The 27667-nt window shown below is 48.4% G+C and overlaps 1 protein-coding gene across 1 annotated transcript in view; it reads left to right on the top strand.

Annotated features, from left to right (window-relative positions):
- Positions 1–27667, top strand: part of SYNJ1 (synaptojanin 1) — a 1805713-nt gene that overhangs the window by 606416 nt on the left and 1171630 nt on the right. Inside the window, exon 9 of the mRNA XM_069636346.1 lies at positions 11702–11874. Within this exon, the coding sequence (XP_069492447.1) occupies positions 11702–11874 (173 nt within the window). The remainder of the gene's footprint in view (positions 1–11701; positions 11875–27667) is intronic.

Here is a 27667-nt window from a genome sequence, read left to right as displayed (position 1 = left end):
CTCGAGTTTTTTTGCTGGTTTTCACTCTTTTTCAGGAGATTTTCTCATTTTTTCGGTTTAATTGAGCCTCAAGCTCCACCGTTTCTACTTCCGACAACGGGGATCCGTTTCGGAATTCTTCTACGCCCCTCAAGGGTGAAGTTTTCGTCGAGTTTACACTTCTTGGAGGATTCCGGAAGATCTGCGGCCTACCTCAACGGACATGGCCAGGACAAGGGAAGCTCGACGCCCGGATCCAAGCTGCTGCCCTGGATGCGGATTGCAAAACGTTTTCAAGGAGGACGAGCACTTGCGATGTGTCTACTGCCTTCATGAGGACAAGACGTACGTGGAGAAGGACTGTGCGTTCTGCAAGAACCTTTCGGAACGGACCAAACAAGATCATTGTTACCTCCTCGCCGCCTGGCTGGAGAAGGGGCACAGCAGGTGAGAAGGCGAAGAAAAAGTCTGAGCGGGCTTCTAAGTCCTGTGAGGGCGCCCTGGCGACGGGGGCCAAGCACCGGGAGCACCGAAAGGTCGGGCTCTTCGGCTGCCAGGCAGGGCGCTACTTCACCGGCACGTTCGACCACGAGCCAGTGCTCTGGTTCGGGGAAGAGGAAGTCCGAGAACCCGGGTAAGCCGCTGGAGCGGACCCGGTCGATCTCAAAGGGGGACCGAGGCGCTGACCCTCCCCCCAAGGCAAAGGCCCAGGACGCACCTAAGGTGGTGAGGGCTTTGATCCAGCCGGCAAAGGCCTCTATCGAAGTGGTCGATGCGACCCTGGCGAAGCCGGCTGAGACTACACCAGTGGAAACAGCCTCTGGGCCCAGAGTATCCCTGCCACCGTGGAGGGAATCCTCTTTCCAGCCCATCGTTAAGACCCCCGTGAAGTCCCCGGCGGAGAAAGAGGGGGGGGGCGGTGGTCATTACAGACTCGGAATCAGCCTCTGAGGAGGAGCTGGTGGAAACCGAGAAGCCCCTCAACGAGAGGTCCATAGGCCTCAACGAGAGGTTCATAGGCCTCAACGAGAGGTTTGAGAAGGTTCGATCCCAGGGGGCGGTCCCTGCTGACGTGATCGAAGATAGCGACGATGGCGACGTAGAGGGCCCAGTGGAGCGGCCATCCCGTCCGTCGCAGCCATTACCCGAGCCCCAGGAAAGCTCGGCGGCCATTTTGTTGGCAATCCAATCCTTATGTACCGAGATAAGGACGAGATTACCACGGACCCCGACGGAGGATCCAGAACCAGGCCCATCGGGAAGCCCTCAGAACAAGCGGAGGAGAGTCCACCCCGCTCCGCCCTTCGTGCCTGCGAGACCTATGGACCCCTCATCCCCCTCGCCGGACCCTAGAGAGGATACGGCGACGGATACGGGGACGGACGATGACCGCGGCGATGACACAGCGGACATTCCGTCATCACCCCCCCCGCAGGCTTCTCCAGCCGACGAAATTGGCTCTTTCCTCGCCATGATAACCAGGGCATCCGAGCTCTTCCAGCTCTGCCCTGAAGAACAAAAAAAGGAAGGGTTTCTGTACCAACGACGAGAGGCCAAGAGGAAGACGGTCTTCGCTGTGCCTTTGCTCGACGACATCTGGGACGAGGGGCTTGCTGTCCTTAAGAACCCTTCCACGACACCCGCCAAGAGGCACAGGTACGAGAAAAAGTACCGAGTCCCCGATGCCGCCCCCTTGTGCCTCAGGGCCCAGCCCACGCCAGACTCTGTCGTCTCGGCAGTGGCTAAGAAGAAGGCAGCGGGTGCGGCAGCTTCAACTTCCACTTCCCCGCCGGACAGCGAGGGCAAGAAGTTGGACTCCATGAGACGACGAGTCATCTTGGCAGCGACGACGATTAAGGCGGCCAATGCCTTAGCGATCGTGGCCCGCTACGACAGGGAGCTCTGGTTCAAGATAGCTCCCCTGCTAGACTTCCTACCTGACGACAAGAGGGCAGAGGCCCTAGAAATTCTGCAGGAAGGCGAGGTAGCATCGGATCACACCATAACGGTGGCAACGGACATTGCCGATCCCGGATTTCGCCAACTGGGCAACAGTTTGTTTCCGACGACGAGGATGGCTAAAGGCGACAGACTTTCGCCAGGATGTCCAGACCAGAGTGTTGGACATGCCGTTCTACAGCAACAACCTTTTTGGTAAGGCGGTGGACGAGTCTCTACAGGCCATCAAGACCAACTCGGAGACGGCCCGGGCCCTAGGGGTGCTTCAACAGCGACGGCCCTTTCGGAGCTCCGGAGGCAGACAGGGTGCCTCCAAAGGATCCAGCGGTGGCTCCTCCACTTACTGCCAGGCGGCCCGCTCCTCTTCCCAGGAGGCCTACAGGGGTTGCGGCAAGCAAGGGGGGATCCTGCCGTTGTCGCCAAGGAGGCCAAGGCGGCAAGGCCGCCTCCAAGCAAGACTGACCCAGCCGTGTTGTCGGGGCCCCCACCGAAGCACCCCAGTGGGAGGCCGGCTGACGAAGTTCGTCAGCGTGTGTGAGTCCATCTCCACCGACCGTTGGGTGTTGGACACCCTGGCCAACGGGCACTCGCTGGAATTCCAGAAGAAGTGCCCTCGCATTCCTCCCGTGGCCAGGAAGGAGAATCACGTCCCTCAACTGCTGTTGGAGGTAAGGGCGATGCTCAAGAATGGTGCCATCTAGCTCGTCCCCAGAAGGCTCTGGGGCTCCGGAGTGTACTCAAGGTACTTCCTCGTCAGAAAGAAGACAGGCGGTTGGCGTCCCATGCTGGACCTGCGTCGGTTAAACAAATACATCAAGGTGCAGAAATTCAGGATGGTCACCCTCCAGCACGTGCTGGGACAGCTGGAGGAAGGCGACTTCCTATCGTCGTTGGACCTGGAGGATGCTTACTTCCACATCCCCATTCTAAAAAGGCACAGGAAGTTCTTCAGGTTCGTGGTTCAGGGACACCACTACCAATTCAGAGCCCTACCGTTCGGATTAAAGTCGGCACCCATGGTTCTCACCAAGTGCCTGGCACCAGTGGCGGCGCGGCTGCACCTGCATGGGATCCACGTGTACCCCTACCTGGACAACTGGCTTATCCGGGCAAGGACAAGGGAACTCGCCGGCAAACACATGGCGAGGACCGTCCGGTTGCTCACGGAGCTGGGGTTCGCCATCAACTACCCCAAATCCCACCTGGTTCCATTGCAAGTAGCACTGTTTCTGGGAGCGAAGCTCGATACAGTGGGGCAATTGGCCTCCCCTTCAGAGGAGAGGACCAAGACCATCCTGGGCAAGGTGCAGCGCCTGTTAGCCACGGACATGGCCAGGGTGAGGTCCATCTAGTCCCTTCTCGGGATGATGTCCTCATGCATCTATCTTGTACCCCTTTGGAGACTTCGGATGCGTCCGCTACAGGAGTTCCTCGACGCCCGCTGGTTTCAGGCGACGGGCTGTTTCGAGGAGTTCCCGTCGGGCGATCCTATGGTGGGGCACCCGTGCTCACCTCTCTACAGGCACGGACTTGGCGTTTCAGGAGACGGTGACGACGGACGCCTCTCTGCAGGGTTGGTGGACACACACCAGAGATCTCCACGCAAGAGGCCTTTGGCTCCCGGAGGAGAGGTCTCTCCACATCAACATTCTGGAGCTCCGAGCAGTGTTCCTGGCTCTCAAGTCGTTCCTTCCGTCCCTCAAGGACAAGGTGGCGAGGATCTTCACCGACAACACCACCACGATGTTTTACATACGGAAGCAAGGGGGCACCAGATCCCCAGCCCTATCCAAGGAGGCCCAGGATCTGTGGCACTGGGCTGTCGCCCAGGGGATGTTTCTGGTTCCCTTCCACTTGGCAGGAATAAAAAACACCATCGCCGACTCACTCAGCAGGGAGCTGCGCTCGTGCTATGAGTGCGAACTGCGCCAGGATCAAGTGGATCGACTCTTCCAATGATGGGGCAAACCCCAGATCGACCTGTTCGTGACAGCGACAAACTCAAAGTGCCAGAGGTTCGCCAGCAGGTTCCCACAGCCGAGGAGCATGGGCGATGCTTTCTCGTTCTCCTGGGACAGCCTGTTTCTATACGCTTTGCCTCCGTTGCCGTTGCTGCTCCGCCTCATCAACCAGCTCAAGAAGTCCAGGTGCAGGATGATCCTCCTCGCCCCGGCGTGGCCGAGGCAGATCTGGTTCCCGGACCTTCTGGACTTGTCAACGTCCCCACCAGTCAAGCTGCTGGTGGACGCTGATCTTCTCTCCAGAGAACGAGGCGCCATTCTCCATCACAACCCACAGTCGCTGAACTTGCAGGCCTGGCTCCTGCAGCACTAGAGTTTGGAGGGTACGATATACCGGCTGATTGCAGAGAGGTTCTTGCAAAGGCCAGAGCGTCCTCAACTCAAGTGTTACGGTCATAAATGGAAGAGGTGTTCTCTGTCTGGTGCCGTGCACAGAAGATTATCCCTCTGCGGATTACGGCCCCTCAAGTACTGCCGTACCTACTGCCGCTGGCCAAAGCTGGACTGGCTCACGCCTCCATCAAAATACATCTCGCTTCCATCTCCAGATATACCAGTACTATGTGATGGGCGTCCTTGTGGTCTCATCGCCTGCTGAAGGAATTTATGAAGGGACTATTCCGATCATTCCCGCCGATGAAGGCTCCTGCCCCGGCGTGGGAGCTTAATGTGGTGCTGACCAGGCTCATGGGGGCCCCATTCGAGCCTATGCATTCGGCGCCTTTGAAGTTCCTGTCATGGAAGACAGCATTCCTCGTGGCCATCACCTCCGGACGACGAGTGGGAGAGATCCAGGCCCTATCTTGCAAGCCTCCATACTTGACTTTTCATGACACGAGGGTGGTGCTGAGGACGCACAACTCCTTCATGCCCAAGGTGCCGTCGGACTTCCACCTCAACAAGCCATTGGTGTTACCAGTTTTCTTTCCGTCGCCTTCGACGCCGGCCGAGAGGACTTTGCACTCGCTGGATGTAGCTAGAGCGCTGAAGTTCTACGTGGACTGCACGAAGAGTTTTCGGAAGACGTCACAACTGTTTGTGAACTTTGGGTCTGTGAATCATGGGAAGGCTCTCTCGAAGACTTCCATTTCCAGATGGCTCTCCAGCTGCATCATGCACTGTCACCGGTTGGCAAACCGACCGCTGCCCGGCCGTCCAAGAGCCCATTCGACCAGAGCGATCGCTGCTACCACGGCGTTCCTGTCTGGTGTGCCCCTGCTGGACATCTGCAGGGCTGCTACGGGTAGGTCGTCGCACACCTTCACAAGATTCTACTGCGTCGATCGGGACTCCAGGGAGGAGACCAGGGTCGGCCAAGCAGTGCTGCGCAACCTGTTCGCTTAAGGTGAGCCTGGTGAGGAGGTAAGAGATGCTTAATGTTGAATTGTTTAAATTGCTTAATGTTGTGCCTTTTGCCACCTCCCGTGGTTGTGGATGTGTATACTGCTATGTATTATTTTATTAATGAGCATGTGGATCCATGCCAGACCCCATGCTGGAGAAGGAACAAGTTACTTACCTGTAACTGTTGTTCTCCAGCATGGGTCTGGCATGGATTCACATGTGAACCCTCCCACCTACCTCTCTGCGGCTCTTCACTTGGTCATACTGCCACTTGGCGTGCTACCAAATCTGAGGATGCCTGCCAGAGGCGAGGCTTAGGGAGAGGGCAGTCATTGGCGGGGGCAGTATGACCCAGAGATCAGTGATTGGTTACTACTAAGAAAGACAGATCAGAAACAAAACCGATACTGATTTTTTTTCTTTACCGAGGATTCCCAGCCTGGTGACAGGGAATATTCATGAGCATGTGAATCCATGCCAGACCCATGCTGGAGAACAACAGTTACAGGTAAGTAACTTGTTCCTTAATTTCATTTTGGGTATGCGCTGTAGTGCCGTCAGGCTTGAGTATATGGCAGATGGGAGTTCGGGGGGGTCTCCCTTTTATAGAGCCAAGCCAGGAGTTTGCCAGATTTGTCTCCTAGGGCATGGGTTCTTTCGATGTGTTTGGCGTAACTCAATTTGCCCAGGGATTCCCAGTGTGTTAGACAGGTTTGTTTCAACTCCGTAATTTTCTGCAGGTGTTCTGGGGACGAGTCAGCCCTGTTTTCCAGTTCCCCCAACTCCCTTTCAGAGCATTCCAACGAGGTTACGATGGATCTCTGGGCCCCCCCCCAACCGCTGCAATCATCTCTCTCCTCACAACCACCTTGTAAGCTTCCCACGCTGTGCGAACGTGTTCTACGCTGTTCAAGTTCCTCTGCCAGTATTCCTCGGTGCAGTCTTTTATATGCTCACGAAAAGCTTTGTCCAATAGGGCCTCGACTCTAAGCCTCCAGGTAGGAACTGGGGGACTGGGGGACTGGTGGGGGGGGGGCACTTCCCAGGTCACCATCAGCGGGGAGTGGTCATGCAGCACTCTCGTCAGGTACTGTGCTTCGCTGAACATGGCTTGTTGCTCTTGACTTGCAAAGAGGTAATCTAGCCTAGTATGAACAGAGGGGGGTGGGGGAGTAGGTATTCTCGTCGTTCGGGGTGTGATTCCCTCCATAAAACTCGGAACAGTAGCTGATGTTAGTTTAGATAGTATTTTGGCAGGAGGGGATGGGCGAGTATGTTTGGTATCCGATTGTGGTCACCCCCCAAATCATGATGTTATCTCTATAAGGAGTGAGTCGTGGGTACAGGGAATGGAAGAACGCTGTTGCATTGTGGTTAGGTGCATAAGTGCTTATTAGGCATAGTTCCCTGTTTTCAATGGTGCCATGTATGAGCACCATCCTACCCTCATCATCTGTTTTGGTGTTCAATAGCCTGAAGGGAATGGTCGGATTGATCCATATCAGGACCCCCCTGGCGTAGGAGGAGTGAGAGGATCCTATCAGGATACTGCGCCAAGTCTTGGCCAATGCTTCCAGTTTATTCTGGGTTAGGTGTGTCTCTTGGAGCAAAGCAATCCCGACCTTGCATCTTCTTAGGTATGTGTAGATGTGGTGTTTAACAAAACTGTTCATACCCCTGATGTTCCAAGTCATAACCTTGATCCTGTCAGCCATGGGAACGAAGCGGTTTGGCGAAGGTTCTTGGCAACATATGAAGTTCGGCTGATGGCTCGCTGTATGTGTAATTTCTTCGTGGTGTTGGTGTTTCCCAATTTAAATTCCCAACTTTGGTGCTAAAACCCAATCTACCCCCCCCCATAACTGTAAACTCCCCCAACTTTGAACAAGTCCAGCAGGGTTACCCCTGTTATGACAGTCCCGTTTCCGCTCCGTTTGACCACACGTTGGTCTCCAGGTGCCCTGTGGGCGGGTATATGTACCCTAAAGGAAATTCCTGGGGGTAGAAAGATATTTGCATCAGGTGTCTCCATGTGAAGGATCATTTCAGCTGTGTCTAGGCGCCATCATTCAGCAGTTGGGCTATTGCAGATAGAATGACTTTGCTGTGCTTCATGGGTATAGGCTTAGCGCGGCCTCCGTTTCTTGTCTTCAATGTCTGGGAGCTGCCATCCAGTCTCGGGCTTGGGCCGGTGTGTCGAACAGGTGGGCCTTGTTGTTGTGTTTTACTTTCATTCTGGAGGGGTATAATAGCATATAGCGCAATCCCGTTGCCTTCAGTCTGGCCTTTGTGTATATGAACTTCGCTCTTTTCATTTGGTCCTGGAAGGTATAGTCTGGGTAGATGGCAATGTTTGCAGAGTTTCTTTGGATCTGGCCCCCTCACCGCGAGAAGGCCAAGATGACCTCCCAATCCCTGTAATTGAGCACCTTCGCTATCATTGGCCTGGACGGGGTGCCCAGTAGTGGTCTTTTTGCGAGGGACTTATGAGCTCTCTCGATAGAGAAGCCTTGGGAGAACTTTTCCGCCCCTATTTCCTGCAACAGGAGGTTCTCGACATAGTTCGTGGGATCAGGTCCCTCGATACCCTCCGGTAATCCCAGGAGACGAATATTGTTTCGCCGAGTCCGCCCTTCTGCCTCCTCGGCCCGATCCTTCAAGTTTTTGACCCTTTGTTGGAGAGCATCCACATCATGTAGGAGTTGGGTTTTGGCTTCAGCATTTTCCTGGACCTGGGTCTCCAAAGTTTCAGTTCGACTGGCTAAAGAGCGGACATCCTGGCGCAGGAGGTTCAGGTCGGTGGCGACAGCATCTATTTTACTTTCCATTGTAACTTGGAACAATTTAATGGCTTCGAGGATGTGGGTGTTGCTGGGTTCAGCTGACACTTCAGCGGGGTCCGGGGCTAGAGGGTCCCTGTGGCGGGGCGTACGGGGCTGTCGGGGCTAGCAGCCGTGAAGGTGTCTAAGGTGGTTTGGCGCTACTTGGATCGTGCACCCTTCCCCATCATCTCGCCAAGTGTGGGCGCCTCCCCGTTCAGGGTGTCGACTGCGTGGTCCAGGGGCGCCAGGTAAGTGCGCCGGTGCAGTTGAACGTGTCAGCTGCTGTAGTACAGTTCGGTCGCGTTGGCACGTATGTTGGGCGAGGTCGATGTGGGGACCTAGCAGCTGGTTGGGGGCGCCAAGGTTTTAGGCGCTTCTCGTTCAGTTGCCTGCCCAGATGTCAGGTAGTCAGGCGGGTACACATGAGGGGAGTGTTGTGCAGACCGGGCTGCAGGTCTGCTAATACATGTCCATGGTGTCACCAGTGCTGCTGATATCAGGTGCGCTGAGGGAGGACTACGGGCCAGTCCGTTCTTTGGATCCCGGGTGTGGGGCACCGAGGAGGCAACAGCCGGCGGCCTCCAATGTGTGTTTATGTGCCCCCTTACACTATGATGAGAAGTTCAGGTGTCTGGAGCTAGGCTCCACGGGGCTAGCTGTCCGCTGCAGCCCGTTGTCTCAGCTTGGTGCTGCCACCCACCGCTTCCTTCTACGCATGAGGCTGGCTGAGGCCCAAGGGGAGGGGGACCGCGACTCCGCCGAGGCCCGACCGGGTCTGGGCACCTCGAGCCGGTGCAGTTGGCAGGCACCCGATTTAGGGGCTGTGGGAGTAGCGGAGTCGGGCGGGCCGCACCTCCGTCAGCCGTTTGGGCCGGGGCGGCCCACGCCCCTGTTTGGCAGCGCATCCCATGGGCTCCTCCTCTGGTCCCCCCCTCCCGCTCACCTCTCCAACACCAATCCGCATTGGGCTCTCCTCAGGGCAGTCCCAGCACTCGCAGGCGGGGTAGCAGATCCGCTCGCGAAGCCCCGGGCTTGGATGCACTCGGGTGGCTGATCAGCAGCGGGCAGGGGGCGCAACACTGAGTCCGGGAGCACGTCCAGCTTGTCAGGACCATGCGAGGATCAGACTCTGAGGGCTCACCGCCCCAGCCCCCAGACAGGCAAATCCACTCTCTGTCCTATCCGATGTGGTTCAGCTCGAGTGAAGTCCGTGGGCAACGTTCGGTCTTCTGAAGGAATCAGCATGTCGGAGCCGCCATCTTGGTGTCGCTCTGGGGGACCGCGGCAGGCAGCGCCACAGGGCTAGCAGGCACTCGCAGACATGGGAGAAGAACCAAAAGCTGCAGGTAAGTGTCCGTAGCCGGTGCTGTAGGTTGCAGCGTCTACATTTACTCAAAAAAGCCCTAAAACACAGCTTATAATGGACACATCGGCGGAGCACCCCAGAGGCACGTCTCCCTCACATGGCAGTTAGCCACACCCCCCGAGACACTTATTAATGATCCACAAACAGCAAAGAAACGTCTTTTACAGAACTGGTGAGGACAATCAATACTGAGAACAACTTTAAAATGAACATCAACTGTGAACTGGACATTAGACATTAAACCCATTAATGAACTACCATCATATCTAGTCCTTTTCCGAGACCGTAACATCAGAGACCAATTCCTTAGATTTCGTCTGTCTTCTACCCACGCGCAAAACATTTGCAATAACAATACAATTACCCAGTTCATTAGCTTCTGCCGATTTTGTGAACAAGAAGAACCAGTTGAGACTTTATTTCATATTATAATGGAATGTCCCAAACTAACTGAAAAAAGAAACTATTTTAGGGAAATGATGATTAATCCGGGCCCTCCTCGAGACCTTCATGACAGATAAGCTCACCTGCTGGCAGGAATAAACAAAAAACTCATTATTACCATTATACAATTTTGTAATAACCTAATAGAAAATAAATAAATAGTGAATACGGCCAATTTACATCATTGCCTGACAAAGCTATTGAGTTGTATGCAGTAAGAAGCTAAACAAGATTTATGGACATTTTCATTTGATCATTTTTGATTTATTGTTTTTGTCTTCCTCTCAAATTATTATTCTTGCTTTTTTTTGGTCTTCGTATTAATTAGTGCACTATAAAGGATAAATTAAGTTTTGTAATGAAACTATATCATTTTAATAAAAAAATAATTATAACTTAACCTCTTTTAAAGATCTTGTCATATTTAAGTGCCCTAGTTTAAACAAAAAAACTCTGAGACATTGTTTGCCCACCTATACCCCCAATCTGCTAGTTTTGTCAGAGACAGGCTTACATGGGATTGAATTAAGGTGCTGACTTCGACCAACATAGTACTGGGTTTGACTGTGGTCCAGTGCAAATCTTGTCAAGTACAGGGAAGCTTTGGTTGAAGAAATTGAGCACCAGGGCTGTATGCCCTTGAGTTGGGTCATGCATGTGAACACGTGTTTGATGGCCCTTGATCTTGGGGCTTTTTGGACTAACTCAAGCTCAATAACCAAGCAGGCGACAGAAATGTTGAAGCATGCTGAATTTAGCAAATACAAGAATGATATAGTTGGGAAGGCGTTTGATTCCCAGCTGTTAGTGTGTTACCTAAATATTAAATCCTCTGTAGGTTCTGAGATTTAACGCGACTTTGTGAATCCGAAGCACGAACGATCCTTGTCCATAAAGTTTCAATTTCGGTATATGTTCGAAAGTATCTATAAAACACACCTGACGCAGTGAGGCCTCCTCCACATGGCCTCTGTGTCTTAATGCAACTGAGAATCTAGGTCACTTTTTGGTGTTGTGTCCAGTCACACTGCCTTTAAGATAATGCTTTTTAAAACCACTCTGGCGCTTGAGCAACTGCAGACGAGTGGTCAATGCAATTGTAGTCTGCCTTAATTCTGTGGATACTCCAGCAGTATTCGCAACCTGTCAATGCTTAAGATGGGCTTGGTGTGTTAGATCTAGGAGGATACAATTATGACTGTGATTATGGCATAGGAAATTGTTCACTATTACCAAGAGAACACTGCATATAAGTAACAAAGTATATTGCTCTATGAGCTACATGAATGTGTACAAAGGGCTTAGCTTAGTAATGCTACTGAGTTGTTTTATTACTGCAACAGTTTGTTTTGGATGGGTGAATCTTTTTTTATAGTTGTTTGTATTATAAGAGGCTGCGAGCAATGCTCCTACTTTTTCACATTGTCATCTGCTTCTCTTTTTGTGCCTTTTCTCATTTTTATGGGGTGTTCATGTGCGAACAATGTTACCAATATTTGTTTTCCGTCAGAATCTTACATTTCTTGGATCTTAATCTATTATTGTGAAATTTTTATTGAATGAAATGTATTGTTTTATCATGGCTTGTATGATTTTATGGTCGAAATAAAGCTTTACAACAACAATTGTTTTAATAGTAAATTTTAAAAAAATGAAAACCTGTTCAATTGGTCTTGCTGTGTAGATTTACTAACTCAAAGAATGTTATAAAGCATGATTGAGATTTTTATTTTACTAAGTTTGCATATTTCTTTTGTCATTTTTAGAACCACTTAAAGGCCTCTGAGCATGTGTGCGATGTTCAAATGGTGAATTTTGACTACCATCAGATGGTTAAAGGAGGCAAAGCAGAAAAATTACAAAGTGTTTTAAAACCGAAGGTTCAGAAGTTCCTCGAAGAGTGTGGATTTTATTTCTTTGACAAAGATGGAGTTCAGAGGTTTGACTGCTTTTTCATTAGCATCTACAATTTGCATCTCCAGGTTTACTTCTAATAACAGTTTGTTTTAATGTGATTTGGCATGATTAAAACCTTTGCATTGTGCTTATAATACATTTTTGTTGTAGACAGTATTCCAATACCTAAACCTTTTCTATTCTTCTCAGTCTCTTTTTTTTAAGAGTTATTTTACTTTAATTCTTTTCTTTCTCCATCCTTTTGCATTTTCCTTGGAGCCCTTTACTTTTCTTTCCTATTCTTAAGTTTTCTTGATTTTTCTAATGTCCTATATTCTGCACCCATTTCACTTTTAATGATACTCTTTCTTCTTCCCCTTCCACATACTTCTCTTTTCTTTGTTTCTATGGCCCTTAGTTTCAATTGCTTTTTATCACTTTTTCCTATGCCTTTTTCCTTTCCTTCACTCCTCATTTTGTCTGCTCGCTGTCCCTGTCTTGCCTTTCTCCCTCTTTCTCTAACCGTCTTTAATCTTTTCCTCAGGTGCATTACATTTTTCTTTTACCTCTTTTGACTTAATCAGTTTGTCACAGTGAATATTCGTCAAATGGAGCAATTAAGCTTTCAAATAAATGAATAGGAATGATTGAGCTCATGTTATGACATTTGCTTTATATTTAATGAAATTAATTCATAAACTTGTATAAAAAAAACAAGGATCACTATTGAAAGTCAGATTTGCAATGTTGTTGCATGATTTCCCTTTGTGTGTAACCTTCAAGAGCTGTTTGCCCTGCATTGCCTCCCCAGTGTTTCTGTTTTAAAAAATCATATGTACACAAGAGATGATAGTGCTGGTATTCTCTCCAAGTGCAGCCATGCAATAAAATGTGTTTCCGGCTATTTTATTTTATCTTCAGTGACATATGGTCAGTCTTAGTTTGTGAAAATGTGTAATCCCTTTTTTATGCCCATGTGTATTTCATTTCAGGATATAATCTAAGATGCTTCTGTATGATAAATGTAAAATATTACTTCATTTAACATTTCCTTTTTTTCCTCATCAGATATTCATTGTTATTTATAACGATATGACTATAGCCAGGTATTAGTGAGATTTAGGACACATGGCAGTAAGAAGTTCTGTTAAACACCAATTATCTCTCTGTTTGTTCTTAATACTTTAAAATAACTAGCTCTTTCAGGTTGACCTTCCTGTGACCTAGAAATGGAATCTGACCAATACACTTACAACCTTCAAGGGGTCATTAACAATGTGAATGGAGGATAGCACAAAGGCAACGCGCTGGTCTTGGAAGCAAGACCACGCAGAGCAATAGAGGTTCGAATCCGCTCTTAGAAACCGAACCCCGGTATTAAGCGCGTTATAAAAAACACAATAAAGTAAAATAAATGTATCAAGAAAGGAGAATAGAGATCGGACTCACTGGAGTTAGTCTCCCCACCCAATGTAAACTAAACCACAATAGCAAGAACCCTGGTCAACAGATGACAACCAAACAAACTTACAGCACTGTATCAACAATCTAGAACCAAAGGGTCCCTCCTGCTCAACCATTCCCCCTCCAGTTCACATCTTCATCTCTTTCAATCTTATTAGAGTTCTCACACAATCAACCTACATAAAAAAAGAAAAACAAACTATAATGCCGTTCATGCTGGACTCCAGCCTCTAAGCGCAGGATCTGGTATCGAACCTTTGCTGCTCAGCAGTGTCTTGTTTCCAATATGAGCACATTGCCTCATAGCTATCCTCCCGGTACACATACACACAGAAAGCTGGCTACAAAATCCCAGAATTATTGGAACAACAACACTGCTTACTTCTCTACAACTATCACTCACCCCAACACACACAGACACACACACACACAATTGTGTCTAACTACGTCCTTGCAGTAGCACACTGACATTCTGTTTTTTTCTGACCTGCAAGCATCAAAACCACAGGATTTGCATCTGCCTTTCCAGCTAGCCCACTCCCAACATCAACTCCCACTTTTCTTGCAAGCCCACGTACAACTAGGCAGCCAAAATGCCAGCTGTCTGCTATACAATGCCACTTTGCATTGCGTTACAAATAAAAGCAGAACAAGCATGTCTCACTTGTTTTTATTGATTTGAATAAAAATAGAGACCTGTGAAGGGGGCTTGGCAGCGACCATGGAGTGAAGAGGTGCCGCTGATGAGCTCCCGGCAGATCCTTCAGTAGATGGGTCTGCTCGTACTCGTAAATAACGGAATATTTTACTGCATGTTTGCAGGAACCCGAGACCTGGGACTGCTGTGGCCGGTGGGGCCTGAGATGGGGATCTGAGGGCACTGGGGATCGTAGATGGAGCTCCATGATTGCTGGGCAAGATGGCACCTGAGGTGGAGTGACCTGAGCGGAGCTGCAGACAGGAGAGGAGGCACACTTCTGACGGCATAGTCCTCTAATCGGGGAAGAGCAGCAAGGAGAGCAAACGGGGAGCAGAGGCTGCAGAGATGGAGATCAGGCTAGGCAGCCGCGGATCTGACACTGGAGTGCACTGGGAGCAAACCCAGAAGGCTCGTTAACGGCCAGTGAGAAGAAGGGATCCCAATGCGGCTGCAAGAGACTGATGTGGCTGGGGGTGCGGCTAGGAGCATGGGCAGGTGACACAAGTAGGGCAGCAGGAGAGGAGACCCTGGAGGACAGAGGACAACAATATTTCAGTGGCAACGGCTGATGAAGGCAAGGCCTGGACCAGAGAGGAGCTGTGCATAGCATTCTGATCCACAATCAAAGGTGGAGATCGACCGGTTTGAGCAGGGAAATGGGTAGTTGTGGAGCGAAAATATAGGCCCAGGAGTTTGCTACAGACTGCCCTTACATACTGGGGTCGCCTGATCATTACGAGGCAGCAGCCTAGGGGAGACACAGAGGAGAGAGCAGCCATTGGAAATGTACAGTGCATGTCGTGACCAGCTGTAACTACTGCCTGACTGGGCCACATGCCAGACAGGAGAACTGTTGGGAGGGCCAAACAAACAAAAATGGAGGCTTTTGCCAGCAAGAGAGATGAGAGCTGCATCTTCTACAGCCCAGGAGGGTTCCATGGAACGCCAACTTACCCTGCGCCAGTGGAGAATAACCAAATCCTGAAGGCCATGCCGGCATTTTGGACATCAATGGATTGATGAAATAAAAATATATGTGGGCCTCCTCAGGCAAGATGTATGCTCCCTGGCAGAAAGGGTGGAAGAGAGGGGAGTCCAAAGTGGCAGATCCGATAAATGCTACCAGGGAACTGCGGTCAATGGTGCAGGATTTGACGGTGAAAGTGCGGACACTGGAATGCAGGGCTGAAGACGCAAAGGGGGGAGCATGGAAGAGAAACACCAGGGTTTTGGGCCTATGAAGGAGGAGGAAGGCAGGGATCCTACCACTTATGTGGTGAATATGCTGCTGCAGGAAGTTGGCCCTGGGACACTGACGCAGGGATTCACAGCAGAGAGGGCGCATAGATCCTTGGCTAGGACTTTTTCTTACCTTTTGCCGAATGGACAATGTGTATACAGAGACTTGCACCTATAACTGAGAATGAGTTAATACTAGCGGAGGTGGGGAGAACCCGAACTACAGCGGCATAACTGGCTGGTTGGTTTGTTAGTTTTTTGTTTTGTTTCATTATTCTTTTTTTTTATTTCTTTTGACCCGAATGACTTATAGCAATATGATGTGTGCAATTGTCTCCTGTTTTTGCTTGTTGTTTTATTTGTTTGCAGTCTCCGAGCCCCTCTGAGACTGCTCATTGTGAAAATGTAGATTTTAAGGATAGGTAGCGGATCTTGGCGTTATCTAGGGCAGGAGGCATTATAAAAAGAGCATCCTCTGTACTTGTTAGGACTCACCGCCAAGATAACACACCCATTGGAGGGAGAGCAGAACCAAAGAAGCCTGAAGAGAAGCTGAAGAATTCTTCCTCCTATTGTAACCCTCTGCTGTGAACACAAAACAGACAGAGGGATCTAGGAGGTGGAAGAGGAGACACACGCCCACGACACACCGGCTGTAGAAACAAGTTAAAAGACAAATAACTACCACAACCGGGCGTTATTCAGACAATCCCTCCTACAGCACATAAAAGAACCAACCTCAGAATGTAGAGGGTAGGCAGGTCGGTATACATAAGTGGGTGGGAGGTGTAGCAAGGTCCCCAGAATTGTTGCAGTAATGATCTGATGTGAAAAAGAATAACTAGTCAGGGAATACTAGATGTAACTCATAGAAATAAAAAAAAAAAAGAAAATGAAAACTCTTCTTACCAGGCTACCAGGAAGTCAAGGCTGTTGATCCGTGTCCATGGAATTTTGGAATCCTACCCCAACAGCACAAGGACGCCTGGAGGAGTCAAGTAGTTTCAATAGTCCAGAATCCCCAGAAAGCCTACCCCAACAGCATGAGGATGCCTATTGGGAGTTGGCACACAGAGCAAGCATCTCTAGTCCTTGTGCATCAGGTTTCCGGATGGCAATGAAGTTTTCCAGGACAAGTAGTGATGTTCCATGTAAGAAAGTCCATTAGAATATCCAAGTCGGCAACATGCGGGGAGTAACAATGAGTAAGACGTGGGGCTGGGGCAATCTGTTGAACAGCCCGAATTGTGTAACGTGCGGGCAACAGACAATATAAGTTGTGAGGCAGAGGCAGTCCGTTAGGCAATCTGAGTTGTTTTAACATGCGGGCAGCAGACAGGGTATGTGTCAGAATCTGTCTCGTTATTTGCCCTCGTAGTGTAGGTGACGAATTCTGCCTAGAAATACATCTTTGTGTATGATCAATAACCAATACAAAGGGATTTATTCTTCGGGAGAATGGACCCGGACCGGACTGCAGATTTCCTAAACCGGAAATTTCAGGATTAGTGGACAAAAACACTGACTGGATTGCAGTACAAACAAGACTCTATACTCAACACTAACCTGAGTGTTATGACGGACTTGGACCTTAGAATGTACAGGAATATGTGCCCCTTCCTGAATGTAAGAGATGAACCTGAGTTTTTGGAACAGAACAGCACCAATTGAGTCTTTAGAAAATAACAGGAGGAATAATAGAAGCAGGGAGGGAAAGGGTAGAATAGGTCTTACCGTGGTTTCATTTCAACCCTTTCATCAGAGGGAGCAGCGCCGTGATGACAACCAAGTCAGCCTAAAGGTATTGAGGGAGGTAAAGACTATTCCCGTAGACATGCGTACATCTATGGCCAGGAAGTTTCAAAAGTTCAAACCCGACGCAACGAGGACGCTCCTCGCTTTCTGGCCACAGTACAACGGCAGTCTCTAGTCCGTACCAGGCGGGGAAGCAAAGAGAGCCTTGAGGCTAACTTGGGTTTCACAGCCAACATAAATGACTGTCGGTGAAAGATTCTGGGAAAAAGGCAAATGGCAATCCGTTTTCAGTGTTCCGGGTCTTGAAAGCAATGCAGGCAGTACGTAATCCAAAGGAGCAGGCGAAGGCAAAAAGTTTGTGGAAATCCAGGTCAGTAACGGCTCAGGCAAAACGTATCCAAGGAAACAGCAAGACGATCCAGTAAGGCATTCCGAGGTCAAAAACCATTTAAAGATACATTGAGGTCGTAGGCAAACTTGACAATAAGCCAGTCCATGAAGCATAAAGAGAGAACAATGAAAAAACCATAAGATCAAAGAGTAAACGTAGCGAACACACTTCACAAAATCAGAAGCACAAAACTCCATAAAGGAGGGGCTTAAGAAGCCAAATCACATGACATGTAGTAGAGTGAGATTGACGTTGCTACGTTAACACGAATGCCTTAATTTCCAAGGCAACTGCCAACGCTTCTTAAACGAGACATATCGGTCCCTAGGTGATGTAGCTGGGAATCATATGAGAGAATATTTACAACGTGGTGAACAGTGCCTGAGTTTATTACGAATAGACAAAAAACACGGATGTAAACACATGTGTTGGGAATGGGAGATCTTATCACTTGATGGTTGTCCAGCAATATCGGAAGTTCTGAGTGTATTCCTGAAGATATGAGACATGAGACGGAGACAGTCCGTGTCAATTAATGTGTGGGCAGCAGGTAGGGTACAAGACTTGAAGTAAACGCTGGCCCAGCAACAGGTCAGGCCAAGTCAGCTAACTGGGAGCGAAGTACCAAAGAGCAAAACAATGCACACCCGGAAACAAGCCGTAGTCAAAACCTCAGGAGCGGAACGAAATAACATAACGTGGAAGTCCAAAAACACTTCAATCAGAAGCGACGACCAACGCGTATGGGCAGACTTTATCCCGTTGTTGTACGCATCCTTGTCTCACATGACTTAGCACGTATGTTTTCTCCCTGCCTGATGACACGCAGAGAGACGCTTCCACCGTTGACATGGTAGTAGATACCGCATTAGGAACGGCGCCCGACCTGTGTAGCGAGGAAGACAGGGACAAAAACGTATGATGGGAGCGAATCACACTGGACATGTTCCGGGTCGGAGCTCGAGTAGTGAGAACCGTAGGCACATTTGCCAGCCCCCACGTGCTGTGATTTCTGACAGCTTCCTCCTCCAAAGAACCATTTACCCCATGTGACGCAAAGAAACAAGCAGGAAGACACAGAGCATGGGTGTTCTCGATAGGCTCCCAAGTCCGATTTTTCAGAACATAGCTGTTCCAAATGATCAGGTAGGTTCGAACACCGTCCCATACTCTAGTGTCCAATATTGATTTTTACCTCGTACTCCTCGGACCCCTGCATGGTGAGAGCCGAAGGATGAGCAGGAAGACGTGTACCAGGACAAAATGGTTTCACAAGAGACTCGTGTAATGCAGGATGGATCTTCCACATTCTAGGCAATGTCAATTTCACAACCAGAGGGTTAATGATCTGGACAACCTCATAAGGGCCCACAAAACGTGGAAGCAGCGGTCTACGCTCTGGTATTCATAGATTTTTTTTGTCGATAACCAGACCTTTATCCCCAGCTAATACGCCTGTGCCGGAGAATGAGGTAGATCAGCGAAGGAATTGGCGCTCTTTTGTGCTTCATGTAAGCGGGGCTCAACATTCCTATGTACATCAGTAAGTTCTCTAACCCAGTCAAGGGCTGCAGGGTTATGCTGAGGAAAAAGACAGATCCAGGGGTAAAGCCCTCGGGTGCTGTCCTTAGTGCATAAAACTGTGTAGAACCAGTGGAGGCATGAAGCAAATTCTTATACGCGAACTCAGCCGCGATCAACACAGACAACCATGATTCCTGGTGTTGCAGGAGGAGACAGCAGAGGTACTGCTCAAGTGTGGCATTGAGCCTCTCCGTCTGGCCGTCGGTCTGCGGATGATATGTACTGGAGAATCGGGTTTTAATACCAAACAATGCCGTAAGAGATTTCCAGAAGTGGGAAGTAAACTGCATTCCACGATCTGACACAATGACAGAAAAGGGTGGTTGAAGAAACGAAAACGCATGCTTCAGAAAAAGGTCAGCAAGAAAAGGAGCCATGGGCAAACCCCGACAGGGTATGAACAAGGCAATTTTTTGGAAGAAATCCACTATGACCCATATGGTGTTATATTCCTGTACCGAGGCAAGCTCCACGATAGTCCATGGATAACATTCACCATGGATGCTACCGTACAGGTAGGGGCTGTAGCAACCCCATGGATTTGGCCGGGGATGACTTACACTGTGCACATGTGGAGACGTACTCCTGTACATCTGTCCGCATGGAAGGCCACCAGCACCACCTCTGCAAGAAATCAATGGTCTTTCACCTGCCAGGGTGTGCAGAAAACCTAGTCATGACACCGTTTGAACGCAGTCTGACGGGTCTTGTGATCTGGCATGAAAAGCCGCCCCTGGATGTAGGGAAGCGAATTGCCCACATCTAGGTTATACTCTGAGATCTCTGTAGGTTTTCTCGAAACCCATTCTTGGAGGGATAACGAGAGCGAAGGTTGTGGTGTACATCCACATATGACCTGATGGGGCAAGAGTATGAAATCTTCGCCCTCGTTTGCTGGGGACGAGCCGTGCACGCGTGAGAGCGCATCAGCCTTTCAATGCAGATGCCCTAGACGGTAAGAAACTGTGAAATCGAACATAGAGAAGAATTCATGCCATCTGGCATGTCGTGAGGTGGAGCATTTGACGGATTTCATGGCCAGGAGGTTTGGATGATCCGTATACACCTGGACGGGATGTGAAGCCCCCAACAAGTGGTTTCACCACTCTTTGAAGTCATCGCAGCTCATGCTCCGTCGTAGTGTAGTTTCTTTCATAAGACATACGTTTCCGGGAAAAGAAGGCAACCGTGGGGAGTACACCAGTGTCGCCACAATGTTGGGACAATATGGCACCAATGGCTATACCCGAAGCGTCGGCTTCCACATGGAATGGCAATGCAGGATTAGGGTGTTGTAACACCGGAGCCGTAGTGAAAGCAGCCTCAAGTGCGTCAAAGGCCTGTTGTGCTTTGAAAGACCATACAAACGGGTTCTTTAGCCACCATTCACGAATATGAACAGATAAACCTTCTATAAAAGTTAGCAAAACTTAAAAAGGATTGCAAAGGCTTTCACATTAACGGGGATAGGCCAGTCAAGTACGGCTCTAAATTTGGCATTATTCATTCGTACTATATGGTTGGTCAAATCATATCCAAGGAATTCCACTTCTGTTATGTGAAAAACACATTTTTCTGTTTCGTTGTATAAATGGTTTTCTCGCAAACGCTGAAGTACAGATGTTACATGTACGACGTATTGTTGATACGAGGTTGAAAAGACCAAGATGTCATCGAGATACACCACTACGTAACGGTCTATTATGTCCCTGAACACGTCATTTATGTAGTACTGGAAGGGTGCCGGGGCATTACATAGCCCGAAAGGCATGACACAATGCTCAAAGTCCAAACCGCGTCTTGAAAGCCGTTTTCCATTCGTCGCCCTCATGTTTTCTCAGCAGATTGTAGACCCCCCTCAGATATAGTTTGTTGAATAGGGCCAAGGAAATAATTGGTCCAATAAGGTGAAAATCAAGGGTAAACGGTATTGGTTTTGAATGGTAATGGCGTTTAGAGCCCTGTAATCTATGCAGGGCCTCAGATCCCCCTCCTTCTCAGGAACAAAAAACAAAGGAGAGGCCGCAGGAGAAAGGTACGGGTGGATAAAACCTGTGCTTAGTGATTTGTCAATATATTCCTTGAGTATTGTGGTCTCCTTTAGGGTGAGTGAATGGATCCGTTCATTGTGTACGGCTGCCCCGGGGACCAGATCGATCGAGTAGTCATATGGTCTATCTGGCGCTAGCTGGTCAGCCTTCACTTTGTCGAAACCTCCTTATATGCTGCATACTCCACCGGTATGGATGTGTTGGTAACTCCACCGACCACCAAAGCTGAGTCTATAAGAGGGCGACTTGGTTTAGCAGAGATGTACTTGTCATTGTCTAGACACTGTGACTCATTATAATCAGAGAGGAAACATACTTTGTGCTTATACCAATCTATACAGGGATTGTGCAATGAAAGCCACAGGAGCCCAAGGATGACCTTGAACTGTGGAGTGACTAATCCAGAAACCAGAGAGGTCCCATCCACTGCATTGAACACTTCTGGCCTGTCTTTTAGGAACAACAGGGATCCCTGTCTCGCGGGCGTATTCGATATCGACATAATTCACTGTGGCACCAGAATCCAATATTGCTAGCGTGGTCCAAGGTCTTCATGTCGGGAATGAAAGAGATATCTTGAGAGTGAACGGAGAATATCCGCCACATGTACCGGGATCCGAAGTAAAAGGACTTGGCAGACGAATCCCATCTGCTGTCGAATCTTGCCGTTACCCTGCTTTTTGGTCTGTTTCTTGGGACATGACGTATGTAATGCTCTGGTCAACCACAATAGAAACAGAGTTTGGTGAGACGGAACTGGGGCTATTGGTCTCTTTTCACCCTTTCTTTCGGCCCTCCTAGCATCAATCTGGAGACACAAATCCAGTAGTTCAGGAAAGGCTGTTGGTGCCACCGGAACTATGGCTATAGTGTCTTTTTAGTGAGTCTGACAAATCCTTGTAAAAGACAGCTGCTTTTTTGTCTTCTGTCCAACTTGTTTCTGCCACCAACTGGTTGAAACTGGCTACATAGGTGAGAAGAGGCGATTCCCCTTGACATAAGTTTTTTGTTTGTTTGTTTATTAATTTCTAATGCGCACCAAACCTGGGGGTAACAGCGCGCAGCAATAGGGAGATGCACAATTTACAAGGTTACAAATAGGTCATAGTATTACAGTCAAGACAGAATATACAATATAATTACAAGTATGAATACAGAGCGAAGAATAGACAGGTGTACATATTATAACAAGTTGCGTTCAAGAAAGCAGTATATTTACAAGATAGGCTTATGCAGTATAGCTAGAGGTAGTACAAACTAATGATCAGTAGAGTTGAGCAGGTTGATATAGTTTTTCTAAAGTGTAAATATGGTTGGTCTGCTCTGAGCTCATGTGGCAAGGAATTCCAAAGTTTAGCCGCCTTCACAGGGAAGCTATTACTGCCAATCTTGGTAAGTTTAAATCTCGGAACCACGACACAATTGGTATTGCCAACTCTAGTTTGTCTGAGGGTCATTCTTCTATTTAATCTGTCTGAAAGGTAGCTTGGATCAGCATTATTTAATGCTTTGTGAGTCAAGGAAACAGTTTTTAGCAGGATTTTATTGTGGGTGGAGAGACATTTATATTGCCTTCTAGTAGCGGAGATATGTTCTCTTTTATTGATGCCTAGTGCAGATCTTAGGGCATTATTTTGAAGAGTTTGTAACCTCTGGATGATAGCTTTATTGGCGCCACTATATAGAGCATTACAATAATCTAATCGCGATAATACTAGTGCTCTAGCCAGGATCATACAGCTGTCATTTGAGAGGAATGGTTTACCTGCCCTGATAAGCTTACAAATGTAAGCGGTAGAGGAAGCCAGTGATTTCACTTGTTTGTCAAAGGACATAGTCGAATCGAGGTAGAAGCCAAGGGTTTTTACCTTCACGGTTACTTTGATGATATTTCCATCTATGGTAAATGAGGAGTATTCATGATCTAATTTTTTAAGGTTAGAGTGGGTACCCAGGATTATCAACTCTGTCTTCTCATCATTCAGGCATAGTCTGTGTGTGGCCATCCATGCCTGGATGATGAGATATACCCTGTTCACCAGTGCCAAATCCTTGCCATAATCCCCAGAAAGAGGAAGGAGAATCTGTGTATCATCTGCATAGTTAGTGTAGGTGATGCCCAGAAGGTCCAGATCATCAAACAAAGGTTTGGTGAATATGTTATGCAGGGTGGGGGAGACTCAAGAGCCCTGGGGTACACCACAAGTGATAGGGACAGGGACATCTGCTGCTGATGGTGAGAAGACCCTCATGGTTCTGTCACTCAGGAATGATTCGATCCATTTGATAGCTTCTGTGGAAGAGTGAGCTGCTGAGTCCAAATAATTGCACAGGACCTTATGATCCACAAGATCAAATGTCTTACCTTTATCTCTCAACTCATCAATCCTTGTTTTTAAATTGATAAGGGCAGTTTCCGTACCATGAAGTGGGCGAAAGCCAGATTGTCTTACTTCCAGGAGCTTGTGTAGTCCAAGATATTTTTGGATCTGTGTATATGCGACTTTATCCAGTATTTTGAGAAGGAATTGGTAATTGGTAGGTATGAGTGGGTCTAGGGTTTGTTTCTTTAGTAGAGGGAGTACCCATGATTGTTTCAAGTTGGAGGGCATGGTGCCAGAAGTGAAGGAGGTATTGATCAATTTGGATATAAATGAGAACAAGTCTCTGGCGGCGTCTTTTATAATTTGAGCCGGGCAGTGGTCGCCTTTGCCGTTGGAAGGTTTAATAGATAAGATAACTTTCTCTACCTCTAAGACAGAGGTTTTAGTGAAGCAGAATCTAGTGACCTGGGCAGTGGTGTGTCGCTGGGGCAAGGGGCGTTAGCGGGGTGCTGTAAGTTCAGGGAGTCTTTTTTTTTGGTTTATTTTGTTTAGAAGTGTCTACTTGATATCCGAACACCAAGTTTTATTTTTGATGCAGATGTCAGGTATGGGAATCGGAGACTCTAGTTCTTTTAGTATGATGAAAAGTTCCCTCATACTTGAGTTGAAGTTGGTGATGCGTTCGTTATACGAGTTTTGTTTAGCCAGACAAATTTCATTTTTATATTGCATCGAGATTTTAGCTAATCTACCTTTGTTTTCATTGGACGGGCGTATTCTCCAGGTAGTTTCAGATTTTCTTTTTAGGAGACAAAGGTCTTTTAATTGTGGAGTGAACAACTTGTTTAGGTGGGCTTTAGGTTTGCTTGCTCTAAGTTTGAGTGGTGCGATCTTATCCAATGTGGTGAGCATAATTCTGTTATATTCATGGACCAATGAATCGGGGTCTAGATTGTCAGGCAATGAGTTTAGTCTACAGAGAATAGCAGGGATCACTTTGTCCAATGTGATATTCTTTTTATTTCTAGTTGGGCAAGGTGGGGCAGTGTGGATGCCATAGGGGGTGATCTAGTAGTAGATCGAGTGAAGGACACAAGGGAGTGATCTGTCCATGCTAGCGGCAGGATGGCGCTGATGTAGCTTTACAGTTATAGTCGGCTACCTAGTCTAAGGTTCTCCCCTTGATATGGGTGGGTTTGTTGGTTTTTTGTGACAGTCCTAATGCTGTAATAATGCTGGCTATTTCATGGGCATGCTTGTCTGCAGGGTCGTTGTAGCCTAGGTTGAAGTCACCTAGTAGTAGTAATTGGGTAGTTGTTTTAAGGTTGTTGGCTAGTATGCTGTACATATCCTCCTCGAATGTCCCAAGAGGACCAGGAGGTCTGTAAATTAAGTGGATAGTGAGTGACTGAGAGTTGGATAGGGGGAGTTTAGCTGTGAGGATTTCACAAGATTGCAGGGTTTGTGGGGGGGGGGGGGTAGTCTCGGTGAGAAACTTACTTTAGATATGATGGCGATGCCTCTGCCTTGGGTTCCATCTCTATCTTGTCTAGATATCGTATAGCCATAGGGGATGGCTAACATAGGCGAAGGTCCCGCAGCGTTATGTAGCCAGGACTCCGTTATGGCGAGAAAGTCCAAATTGATTTCCACTATTAGGTCAGAAATGTCCGTGGCATGGGCAATGAGCGATCTCACATTTAGGAGTGCTCCTTTGAGAGAGAGTGCCTCTGTTTTGGCTGTAACTTGGATAGGAGTGAGTGTGTGCTGGTCATTTGGCTTGGGTTTAGGTGACTTGTGCTGAATGGCATCAGTGCGAGAAGTAAACCCAAAGGGGGGTTGGTTAGAATTAAAAGGCTTCGCACCAACAGGACAGTTTGTCCTCTTGTTAGTTGGAGGTAAGCATGGCTGGACTGGCCCACCGGGACTTTCCCCGGTAGGCCTCGGGGCATAGGGCCTCTTTGCTTGGTTGGGAACGTACATCCAGGCCAGCCTGAGCCAGCCTGGGTGGTTCGCTAAAGGCTGGCTAGTGGCTGCTTTCGTACCCTGTCTGCCTACGTTATAGTCACATGATCGTATTCCGATCACATGACATGCGCAGGCTGCGTAGCCAGGTGGCCCGTAACGGGTCCTTATTGCTGACTCTGTTGCCTGCGTTGCTGAGTGCTTGAGGCGAGACAAGATGAGGACTCGACTGAGCGAGCAAATGGTATGCAATATTTTTTCCTCTAATAAAGCTGCCGTGTGTTTTTAAACCTCTGGTGCAGGCGTGTGGGGAGCGGGGCTGCGGTCGGAATGTGGCGCACCATAGATATGTTTTTTATTTTCACTAATTAAATTATTAGCAAAAATAAAAAACATATCTATGGCGCACAGTGCGTGTTTCCAAACCTCTGGTGCCACTGCCTTGGTGGTGTGTCTGGGCCTAACTGGTGGTGGGCTTGTGGGGAGCAGAGCTGTGGTCGGGCAGCATCTCTGGGGCCAGGCTCCATTAACAGAAAGCACTCATGTTTGAGCGGCGCACACATGTGCGTTCCCTCCATTGACAACAGCGCACTAGATGCGTTTGTTAATTGCATCATAAATTGCCGGGTATTACCAGGAATGGAAACATTCATTGTGGAGGCTGCACCAGCAATGCGAGATATAAAACATATCTATGTCGCGCCATGTTTCCAAACCTGCCTTGGCTGGATGGCCCATGTGGACGCTGACCGGAACAGTGCTTGGAGTTGTCGAGACAAGCAGTCACTGTGCAACTTTGCTTTAAACGGTTATGCAGCTTATCGGGAGGAGACTGGAGTGTTATAGAGAGAGGAAAGCAGCGGGTGGGAAGGGGCATGACAGAGAGCGTGAGCTTTTTTAAGCATGGCATGGGTTGGGGAATGGCTGGACTGATGCCCTCAGATGGAGAGGGGATCACCTGCTTGAAGTGGATTGCTGCTGGCAGCGTCACTCCTAAGGACATTAAAAGCATTCTAATTCCTTTCAGTCAGTCTAGCAGAGCTGGGCCCTTGCCTGCTATGCTATGTGCTTGCCACTGCCAGGCACAGCGCCTTTTGTTTGCTATTTACACTCGGAGGACCACAAACCAGGAAGCCCTGTGTGCCAAATTGGCCAAGCTAAACACTAATTTTTTCTAATGAAAAATGTAGCTATTGTTTGAATGTGGAGTTTGTGGTCAGCAAGCTGTCACCTTTAGTGCTGTCCACGTGCTGGGATCTAAAAGCGACCTTGTACTGTTCCTTTTGACTCATTACCTTGTTTTGTGCAGCTGACCTTCCTACAACCACTCGTTCCACCAAAGGTCAGAGCAGCCTTGCACTTTCCCCGAAAGTGACAAAATGACTGCTGTCTTGCAGAAGTACCAGGATGAGTAGTGTCTAACCAGTCCTCAGCCCTCTCACCTCTACAAAACAACAGTGATCCCAGTCAAAAAGTTGAAACAGATAAGCAATGTACCTCATTTGCTGAATGAGGCCCCACACACTCAATACGGATTTTACCTTAAAGTGCAAAATGCAAACCCGTCATTCGCGAAGTGGAACCACTGATAAGCGTACCACTGTGGATGAACGCACAAGCGCTGAGCCACCTTGGACACTGCGGGCACTTCATTGGCATGACTCACTGATCTCATACCAACTCAACCTTTGTTAGTTTTGGCTAAAGTGCCACCTATAAGCTGAAACTATGACATTAGAATACAGCTCGGGTGAAATGGCATGTGAGGCAGGACACAACCCTTGTACATATTGTTGGGTTATTTACTCGCCCATTGACTGCCCACAGCCATGCTAATTCCTATTACCATTTCCACCTGCTTTCTGCCCCTCTCCACCCAAAACAAGTCCAAAGGTTTTTGACTCCTGTGATGTATTTGAGCTAGATTTATCAAGCGTTACCATCCAACATTGAGCTTAAAGTGCCTGCCAGTGTGTCTTCTGAGAGTTAATGACTTAACTGGAACTGTAAAAGTGCTCCTGGTGAAATTAATATGTCAACCAGGTCTGCCTTCAGCCATTCCATTTATAAGCACTATGCCTGACCTTCACTGAAGTCCTGTTAAAAACATGCTTTGGTAAAGCCAACAGTTTGAGCTTGTGTATCAATATTAGGCATTCGCCAGGCAGTGCTATTATATGCCCAGGTACTCTCAACACTTTGCAGCTGCTACCATCAATAGACAGTTAATGCCATTACGGCAGTGCCTGGCAAATGCCTTTCCCATGCCTACACAAAAGCGAAAACTGTTGGCATTTCCGTTTAAGGATGCATTTTATCTGTGTGCTCTTCCCATCAGGGGAATAGGGATGAAATGGATTAGG

The sequence above is a fragment of the Ambystoma mexicanum genome, chromosome 7p (genome assembly GCF_040938575.1).
Source record: "Ambystoma mexicanum isolate Mex_15411 chromosome 7p, UKY_AmexF1_1, whole genome shotgun sequence".
NCBI classification, from domain to species: Eukaryota; Metazoa; Chordata; class Amphibia; order Caudata; family Ambystomatidae; genus Ambystoma; species Ambystoma mexicanum.
The sequence above is the reverse complement of the archived record's forward strand: the minus strand, read 5'-3'. Positions and strand labels throughout refer to the sequence as shown.